The sequence below is a fragment of the Protobothrops mucrosquamatus genome, unplaced genomic scaffold, assembly GCF_001527695.2.
Source record: "Protobothrops mucrosquamatus isolate PMUCROS unplaced genomic scaffold, P.Mucros_1.0 scaffold3940, whole genome shotgun sequence".
NCBI lineage: Eukaryota > Metazoa > Chordata > Lepidosauria > Squamata > Viperidae > Protobothrops > Protobothrops mucrosquamatus.
Genome location: NW_015389883.1, coordinates 147590 through 157918, shown reverse-complemented (window position 1 = coordinate 157918; position 10329 = coordinate 147590). Strand labels below are relative to the sequence as shown.

The following is a 10329-nucleotide window of genomic DNA, read 5'->3' as shown; positions in this document are numbered from 1 at the left end:
AAGTGGCTAAGGTTGGATTCCCTTACTCCAGGGGTTCCAACTTGGCCCTTTTATGACTTGTGGACTTCAACTCCCAGAATCCCTCAGCCAGACACGCTGGCTGAGCAATTCTGGGAGTTGGAGTCCACAAGTCTTAAAGTTGCCACGGTTGGAGACCACTGGGGGCCACGCTTGGGAGACCTAGATCAGGGGTCCTCAACCTTGGCAACTTTAAGACTTGTGGACTTCAACTCCAAGTTGAGGACCCCTGACCTAGATCTAAGACAGGGGTCTTCAAACTTGGCCCTTTGATGACTTGTGGACTTCAACTCCCAGAATTCCTCAGCCAGCATGGAACAGTCTACCCTTGTTCTAATCCAACCATGTCCAAGTAGGAGACCCTATAGCAGGGGTCTTCAAACTTGGCCCTTTGATGACTTGTGGACTTCAACTCCCAGGCGTGGCCTTCCTAAGGCTTTATAAAGTTGTACTAACACTTCACATGCTTTTGATTCTATGCCTCTGTTTATATAACCAAGCACTGTATAAATGAAACAAGGATTGTTTTGTTACCCAACTAGATAACATCATCAGTGCTAGGAGGGGTGCAGTTTAAGTAATGGAGGAGGAGGAGGAAGAGAAAGAGGATAAAATGAAGGGGAAGAAGGAGGAAGAGAAGAAGGAGGAAGGGAAGGAGAACTGTGGGGTCCTTGGTGCTCTCTGAGCTTGGTGGTTTGGTGCAGACATTTCATTACCCAAGTAGGTAACATCATCAGTGCTAGAAGGAGGAGGAAGCAGGGCTGTGGGATCCTTGGTGCTTTCTGAGCTCGGTGGTTTTCTTGCCAATGTTTAATCACCCAACTAGGCAACATCATTAATGCTAGGAGGGAGACAGTTTTGTGCTCTGTTTATGATGTATATGTGGCTTACCCTGTCAGTGTTGGTGGAAATGTTCTTTGTAGCTCCTTGATCAGGCCGTTTGATTATTTGTGTGAGTTGGCAATTTCTTGATTGGAGTATTGGTTACAGCTTGATTGTTGGTGTGGGTATTAATTCTGGCATTAATCTCTGCTTATTTGGATGCTGATAGCTGGTGAGGGCTTATGTTGGTGTTTTTGTTATCTTTTTGATCATCTGTTTTGAATGGTGTGTAGAGATTGTTTATCTCTAGGTGTCTGCTTATGTTTATTTGTTTGAATGCCAAGCTTCCAGGAATTCCCTAGTGGTTTTTGGGATTTAACTTGCTCTAGGATGCTCAGTTTCCCAGTTGAAACTATGGTTAATTCTGTGAATTTTCACCATGTCTTCTAACTGCTGGCAAAGTTGATGCAGTAAACCAAGCTATAGTGAAATGTATGGTGCTAATGCAGCTCTTCACCTGGTAGTATATTAGCTATAACCGATATGGCTAGGATATATTGTTTCCTCTGCTTACCCAACCTGGTCTCCTTGCTTGTTTACTGAATAATAGGGTCCGGAATATCCAGATTTTCTCGATCGTGTGTCATTCAGATGTTTAGAATCAGAATCAGAATAGAGTTGGAAGGGACCTTGGAGGTCTTCAAGTCCAGCCCCCTGCTCAAGCAGGAGACCCTGTTCCATTTCACACATGTCGCTGTCCAGTCTCTTCTTAAAAGCCTCCAGTGATGAAGTATCCACAACCTCTGGAGGCAAGCTGTTCCACTGGTTAATTGTCCTCACTGTTAGGAAGTTTCTCCTTAATTCCAGGTTGCTTCTCTCCTTGATTAGTTTCCATCCGTTGTTTCTTCTCTTGCCTTCTGGTGCTTTGGAAAATAAGTTCTTTTTTGTAGCACCTCAAATATTGGAATGCTGCTATCATGTCCCCCCCCTAGTCCTTCTTTTCTCTAGACTGGCCATTCTCAGTTCCTGCAACCATTCTTCATATCCGTTCTTCATATCCAGGCCTTTAATCATCTTAGCTGCTCTTCTTTGCACTTTTTCCCAAAGTTTCAACATCTTTTTGTTACCTTTTTGCAACCGTTCCTTATATGTTTTAGCCTCCAGCCCCCTGATCAACCTTGTTGCTCTTCTCTGTACTCTTTCAACATCTCTCAACATCTTTTTTACATCGTGGTGACCAAAACTGGATATCTTATTCCAGGGGTGGCCTTACCAAGGTTTTATAAGGCGATACTAATGCTTCCCGTGGTTTTGATTCTATCCCTTCGTTTATACAGCCAAGGACTCTATTAAGCCTTTTTATATTGGAATTCAATTCCCATAATCTTTAGCTTGCATAAGATGGGAATCAAAGTCTTAAGAAGGATACAGAATAGTGAAGCCTGGCATAGCCATCTAGAAGAAGAAATGGGGTTTTTTGGGGGGGACAATATTTTCACAAATCTGCCATATTTTCAAAAACCCTGAGAAATGATTTTCCAGTCTAGTTTCTAGGTCTCTGCCGTCAGAACCATCAAGTCGGGTTTTTTTTTTACTTTTACAAAAAGTATTTTTTACTATTGTGCTTTTCTGGAAAGCATAAACTCATTGCATTATTTTCCAGAAGGAGAAGCCGCTTACAAACCTTAGAAAGTGAAGTTAAATCATAAATACTGTGCATGGAAACAGGGCACACGATAACTTGGTGATGAAGGAGTGGATCAGAATAAATAGAACTTGAAATTAACTCTCTTCTGATAATCATTTTCTGTTTTGGAGCCATTGATTTACCTGTTAATTGAGGACCAAAAACTCGCTAGGATTTGCATGCGTTGTTGTTGTTGTCCAGGTCTTGTTCATTTTAGCTTAGCTTGTGTTAGAATGTTGTTATTATGTTCTGAGTCAGCCTTGATTTTTTTTTCTGGGTGACATCTTTTTTAGAAATGGATTCCCATTGCATTCTTCCTAGGGCTGAGAGGGGCAGACTGGCCCCAAATCACTCACCCTTGGACAGGACTAGAATTCATGATCTCCCAGTGCTATCTCCCACTAATTGTAAATATCAAAATGAAGTTCTAATACAGGGGTCTTCAAACTTGGCCCTTTTAGGACATGTGGACTTCAACTCCCAGAATTCCTCAGCCAGGCACGCAGGCCTGGCTGAGGAATTCTGGGAGTTGAAGTCCACGAGTCCTAAAAGGGCCAAGTTTGAAGACCCCTGTTCTAATATCTCATGCTGTAAATGCATTTGCAAATCACATTGATTCCCTTTGCTGTAGCAATTCTGAAAATAACCCTGCTTATTTTAAAGTATAAATTCTGTGTGATATTTAATTAACCTTTTTTTTTTCTTTCTTTCTTTCTTTCTTTCTTTCTTTCTTTCTTTCTTTCTTTCTTTCTTTCTTTCTTTCTTTCTTTTTTTTTGCAGCTGGAATAATTTCCCTTCTGGATGAGGAGGAGCCAGAACTCAAGGTAGGCTTATGTTGTTGTTTTTTTCATTCTCTTTGACAAGCACAAGGCCACCGAATTGAAATGGAAAGGCCGTTTGTGCCCGAGGGGGCCTTGCTCTTTTGCCCTGCCAGCTACTTGCAAGTCTAAAATCAGTGTTTTTTTGTTCTTTTGACAGGAATTTGCTCTCCACAAACTGAACGCAGTGGTCAATGACTTTTGGGCCGAGATCTCTGAATCGGTGGATAAAATGTAAGCGGAAAGACCTCAAATTCATCTGAAAGCACGGGCCAAAATTGTATCTTGTCCCTTTTTCTGAGCAGCTAGTTCAGGGGTAGGCAATCTTGGCTCTTTTATGACTGGTGGACTTCAACTCCCAGAATTCCTCAGCCAGCATAGGGGAACTATGGCCCCCTCATGACTCGTGGACTTCAACTCCCAGAATTCCTCAGCCAGCATGGGGGAACTATGGCCCCCTCATGACTTGTGGACTTCAACTCCCAGAATCCCTCAGCCAGCATGGGGGAACTATGGTCCCCTCATGACTTGTGGACTTCAACTCCCAGAATCCCTCAGCCAGCATGGGGGAACTATGGCCCCTTCATGACTCATGGACTTCAACTCCCAGAATTCCTCAGCCAGCATGGGGGAACTATGGACTTCAAATCCCAGAATTCCTCAGCCAGCATGGGGGGAACTACGGCCCCTTCATGACTCGCGGACTTCAACTCCCAGAATTCCTAAGCCAGTATGGCTCAGCTTGGAAACCTCTCCCTTTCCCCTCAGCATGGCTGGCTCAGGAATTCTGGGAGTTGAAGTCCACGAGTCATAAAAGAGCCCAGGTGGCCTACCCCTGGGCTAGTTGAAATGCTAAAGGGAACCCTTAGGTTCACCCAGGGCTGCAGTGCAACCAATCTTTTCTTCCTTGCTTTCCCCGCAGTGAAATTCTGTACGAAGATGTTGGGTTTCGTAGTCGGGAATTTGCCGCCTTGGTGGCTTCGAAAGTGTTCTATCACTTAGGGGCTTTTGAAGAATCCCTGAATTATGCCCTGGGAGCCGGCAATCTTTTCAACGTCAACGACAATTCGGAATATGTAGAAACCATTATCGGTAAGTCTTGGGTCCTGTGAAACTGGAAAGGCCTTTGGCCTGGCTATCCAAATTCAACGGCCTGTGCAAACAATTCACAAAATGCTTAATTATGGGTAATAATAATAGTAATAAAGTTGGAAGGGACTAATCAAGGAACACCCAACTCACACAAATAATCAAGTAGCCTAATCAAGGAACTACCGAGGGTTCTTGGTAGTATTGTAAAAATTAGACTAACAGAGTTGGAAGGGACCTTGGAGGTCATCTAGTCCAATCCCCTGCTCAGGCAGGAAACCCTATACCATTTCAGACAAATAGCTGTCCAGGCTCTTCTTAAAAACTTCCAGTGTTGGAGCATTCACAGCTTCTGGGGGCAAGCTGTTCCACTGGTTCATTGTTCTCACTGTTAGGAAATTTCTCCTTAGTTCCAGGTTGCTTCTCTCTCTTGAATTAGTTTGCATCCGTTGCTTCTTGTCCTGCCTTCAGGCGCTTTGGAGAATAGCTTGACTCCCTCTTCTTTGGGGCAGCCCCTGAGATATTGGAACACCCCTATCTTGTCTCCCCTCATCTTTCTCTTGATTAAACTAGACATACCCAATTCCAGCAACTGTTCCTTATACGTTTTAGCCTCCAGTTCCCTGACCATCGGTTGCTGGAATTGGGTATGCCTAGTTTAATGAAGAGAAGGACATAGTAGCAGTCTTCCAGTATTTGAGGGGCTGCCCCAAATAGGAGGGAGTCAAGCTATTCTCCAAAGCATCAGAAGGCAGGACAGGAAGCAATGGATGGAAACCAATCCAGGAGAGAAACAACCTAGAACTAAGAAGACATTTCCTGACAGAACAATTAATCAGTGGAACGACTTGTCTCCAGAAGGTGTGAATGCTTCAAAACTGGAGGTTTTTAAAAAGAGACTGGACAGCCATTTCTCTGAAATGGTATAGAGTTTCCTGCCAAGCGGGGTTAGACTAGATGACCTCCAAGGTACCTTCCAACATTATTATTATTATTATTATTATTATTATTATTATTATTATTATTATTATTATTATTATTATTATTATTATTATTATTATTATTATTATTATTATTATATCATCACCATCATCATTACTATTACTATTACTATTATTATTATTATTTCTTTTCTCAGCGAAATGCATCGACCACTACACCAAACAGTGTGTGGAAAATGCGGACTTGGCGGAAGGGGCGCAGAAAGCCGTGGACCCTCGTCTGGAAGGGATTGTAAACAAGATGTTTCAGCGCTGCTTAGACGATCACAAGTACAAGCAGGCCATCGGCATCGCCCTGGAGACCCGGAGGCTGGACATCTTTGAGAAAACCATTCTGGAATCGGTAGGTGAACCCTGGGATGTTGTGAAGAGGTCCCGTGTGGGATACGTATATATCACTTTTAAGTGTGTTGCGTGTTTTATTTATGCAAATTATATGGTGCCCATCTCACAGCAGCAGCTCTGGGCACCAGGGGGAGGAAAAAACCAAAATAAAAATAAAAATAAATGGAGTCTTATGGACTTCAACTCCCGCAGGTCCACAGGTCTTATGGACTTCAGCTCCCTCAGGTCCACAGGTCTTATGGACTTCAACTCCCACAGATCCACAGGTCTTATGGACCAACTCCCACAAGTCCATAGGTCTCATGGACTTCAGGTCCACAGGTCTTATGGACTTCCACAGGTCTTATGGACTTCAACTCCCACAGGTCTTATGGACTTCAGCTCCCGCAGGTCCACAGGTCTTATGGACTTCAACGCCCACAGGTCCACAGGTCTTACAGACTTCAACTCCCACAGATCCACAGGTCTTATGGACCAGCTCCCACAAGTCCACAGGTCTCATGGACTTCAGGTCCACAGGTCTTATGGACTTCCACAGGTCTTATGGACTTCAACTCCCACAAGTCTTATGGACCTCAGCTCCCTCAGGTCCACAGGTCTTATGGACTTCCACAGGTCTTACGGACTTCAACTCCCACAGGTCCACAGGTCTTATGGACTTCAGCTCCCTCAGGTCCACAGGTCTTATGGACTTCAGCTCCCACAGGTCTTATGGACTTCCACAGGTCTTATGGACGTCAACTCCCACAGGTCCACAGGTCTTATGGACTTCAACTCCCAGAATTTCCCAGCCAGCATGGTTGGCTGGCTGGGGAATTCTAGGAGTTGAAACCCACAGCTCTTAAAGTTGCCAAGGTTGGACACCCCGTGATCTAATTGTCTATGGAGATGCTCAGTCATCCAGGTCATGCTTTGTCCCAAAGGTGCTTTTTCACGGGGCACCTGGACTTTCTTGTTTTTCTTTGAAGAAGTTTCCATCCCAGAAGCTTCATCACCATCCAGTCAGAAGAAGCTTCTTGAGTGAGAAGCGAAACATCTTCAAAGAAAGACAAGGAAGTGAAAAAAAAAGCGTCTTTGGGACCCTGATCTAATTGTTAACATTGGTAATTTTGCAATAGGAATTATTACTTGAAGCCATTTTGGAGTGACTTTCTTGATTGGTGTTGTCTCATGTCGCCTTTTCTCAACGTTTGCCCTAAGCCTGTTGGATATTGATGTTTAACAGAGTTGGAAGGGACCTTGGAGGTCCTCTAGTCCAACCCCCTGCTGAGGCAGGTAACCCTATACCATTTTGGACAAATGGCTGTCCAGTCTTTTCTTAAAAACTTCCAGTGTTGGAGCATTCACCGCTTCTGGAGGCAGGTTGTTCCACTGGTTAATTGTCCTAACGGTCAGGAAGTTTCTCCTTAGTTCCAGGTTGCTTCTCTCCTTGATGAGTTTCCATCCGTTGCTTCTTGTCCTGCCTTCAGGCGCTTTGGAGAATAGCTTGACTCCCTCTTCTTTGGGGCAACCCCTGAGATACTGGAACATTATCATGTCCCCCCTCGTCCTTCTCTTCATTAAACTAGACATACCCAATTCCAGCAACTCTTCTTCATATGTTTTAGCCTCCAGTCCCCTAATCATCCTTGTTGCTCTTCTCTGTACTCTTTCTAGAGTCTCAACATCTTTTTTACATCGCGGTGACCAAAACTGGATGCCGTATTCCAAGTGTGGCCTTACCAAAGCCTTGTAAAGTGGTATTAACATTTCACGTGAAGGTTGCTTTAAACCCACTAATCATTGGAGAAAAATCACGTGACTCTTTTTTTTCCTGCGGTTTATAACAGAACGATGTTCCCGGAATGCTGGCCTACAGCTTGAAGCTTTGCATGTCTTTGATGCAAAATAAACAGTTCCGCAATCAGGTGCTAAGAGTTTTGGTGAAAATTTACATGAACCTGGAGAAGCCTGATTTCATCAACGTCTGCCAGGTAAGAGGGCAGGTTTTTGTGAACGCTTGCACAAAGGCGGGAGGAATGGTGGTGTGATTCCTCGCCAGCCAGTGGACCCGGCAGTTCAGTCAGGGGAATCGGAGGAGGAGGAGGGGCCTGGAGTTTCATCAGAGTCCGAGGAAGGCTCTGAGGAGCTCCAAGACTTACAGTTGGACGAGGAGCCTGGCCCCTCTACTCGCGCTTAGGCTGAGACACAGCTGTGCTGGGAGCTTGAGCTGGACAGTGCTGAAGAACAGCTGGGGGCAAATCCCAGATGCAAGAGAAGCGAGTAGGACAGAGGAATGCAATGGGGCGGCGGCAAAGGAGAAGGCATTAGGAAGCCATGCCTTGGGCTGAATTATAAAAGGGAAGGTATGGGAGGTGCTGGTGGCGGAAGGCAACGGTTTGTGTTAAGGAATCAAGTGTCTGTGAACTGTGTTTTGTTTGCCTTGGACATGGACTCGGGTCTGTGAATAATAAAAGGGGATTGGTTTTTCCCCGTGGTTCCAGCCTGCTTAAGTCGTTTTTTTCACTGCCGTCACGACATCGGTCACTAAATGAACGGTTGTAATTCGAGCGCTGCCTGTAAGGAGTAAGGCATCACTGCTGCCATCTTCTGAGTCTTGGTCTTTGGCCTCCCTCCTGCAGTGTCTCATTTTCTTGGATGACCCACAAGCCGTGAGCGACATCCTGGAGAAGCTGGTGAAGGAGGACAACCTCCTCATGGCTTACCAGATCTGTTTCGACTTGTACGAAAGCGCCAGTCAGCAGTTCCTCTCCGCGGTGATCCAGAACCTCCGCAGCGTCGGCACCCCCATTGCTTCCGTGCCCGGATCTACCAACACGGGGACGGTGCCTGGGCCCGAAAAAGAAGGGTGAGGCACATATACTTGCATACCCATCATGCTGTTGCCTTTCAGGATGTGCGATATTGTGCAAAGAACAGAAAAGGGGTGCAAGATAAATGGAATGGAATGGAATAGAAGAAGAGAAAATAGAATAGAATAGAATAGAATAGAATAGAATAGAATAATAGAATGGAATAATAGAATGGAATAATAGAATGGAATAAGAGAATATAGAATAGAATAGAATAAGAATATAGAATAGAATATAGAATAGAATATAGACTAGAATAGAGTAAAGTAGAGTAGAGTATAGAATAGAATATAGAAAATAGAATAGAATAAAATAAGAGAATATAGAATAAAATAGAATAAGAATATAGAATAGAAATAGAATAGAATAGAATATAGAAGTAGAGTAGAGTAGAAATATGGAAGAATGGAATAGAATAGAAGTAGAATAGAAATAGAGTAGAGTAGAATTATGGAAAGGAATGAAATGGAATAGAATAAAGAATAAGAATTAGATAGAGTAGAATTATGGAATGGAACGGACCAGAACAGAACAATAGAATAGAATATGGATGGAATGGAATGGAACAGAACGGAACGGAAGAGAACAACAGAATAGAATAGGGAATAGAATAGAATAAGGAATAGAATAGAATAGAATAGAATAGAATAGAATAGAAAATATGGAGTGGAATGGAATAGAATAGAATAGGGAATAGAATAGAATATGGAATAGGATAGAATATAGAATAGAATATAGAATAGAATATAGAATAGAATATAGAATAGAGAATAGAGAATAGAGAATAGAATAGAATATGGATAGAATGGGACCTTGGAGGTCTTCTAGTCCAACCCCCTGCTCAGGCAGGAAACCCCATACACATATTTAATTGCAGGCACGGAAGATGCAAATTGGCTCATTATTTCCTTTAAAATCAACTAATTGGTCTTTTTTCCCTACCTTTTTTATTTTTTCACATGCTACTTTGGTGGTCCAGGTTATTATAGCCAGCACAATCTCTTGGTTTAATAGTTCAAAATGCCATTGGGGGGGGAGGCTTTTTTTTGTTGGTTATCCTCAACTGTGTTGATACAAATCACCTATATTAACAGAATAGCATAGCTGGAAGGGACCTCGGAGGTCTTCTAGTCCAACCCCCTGCTCAAGCCGAGTAAGTAGGCAAACAGGAATGCTTGTTCCTTCAAGTGGGGGCTGATAAAAGGTTGAGGCCTCTGTTCCTTTCACCTCCAAGGCCAGGGCTAGGCAACCTTGGCTCTTTTATGACTTGTGGACTTCAACTCCCAGAATTCCTGAGCCAGCATGGCTCAGCTTGGAAACCTCTCCCTTTCCCCTCAGTGTGCCTGGCTGAGGAATTCTGGGAGTTGAAGTCCACCAGTCATGAAGGGGCCATACTTCCCCCATGCCGGCTCAGGAATTCTGGGAGTTGAAGTCCACGAGTCATGAGGGGTCCATAGTTCCCCCATGCTGGCTCAGGAATTCTGGGAGTTGAAGTCTACGAGTCATGAAGGGGCCATAGTTCCCCCATGCTGGCTCAGGAATTCTGGGAGTTGAAGTCCACGAGTCATGAGAGGTCCATAGTTCCCCCACGCTGGCTGAGGAATTCTGGGAGTTGAAGTCCACGAGTCATGAGGGGTCCATAGTTCCCCCATGCTGGCTCAGGAATTCTGGGAGTTGAAGTCCACGAGTCATGAGGG

At 44.1% G+C, this 10329-nt stretch overlaps 1 protein-coding gene across 1 annotated transcript in view; it reads left to right on the top strand.

The window, feature by feature from the left end:
* Positions 1 to 10329, top strand: part of PSMD1 (proteasome 26S subunit, non-ATPase 1) — a 31816-nt gene that overhangs the window by 512 nt on the left and 20975 nt on the right. The window contains exons 2-7 of the mRNA XM_015827773.1: positions 3308 to 3351; positions 3506 to 3579; positions 4268 to 4437; positions 5573 to 5778; positions 7610 to 7753; positions 8402 to 8628. Of these exons, the coding sequence (XP_015683259.1) occupies positions 3308 to 3351; positions 3506 to 3579; positions 4268 to 4437; positions 5573 to 5778; positions 7610 to 7753; positions 8402 to 8628 (865 nt within the window). The remainder of the gene's footprint in view (positions 1 to 3307; positions 3352 to 3505; positions 3580 to 4267; positions 4438 to 5572; positions 5779 to 7609; positions 7754 to 8401; positions 8629 to 10329) is intronic.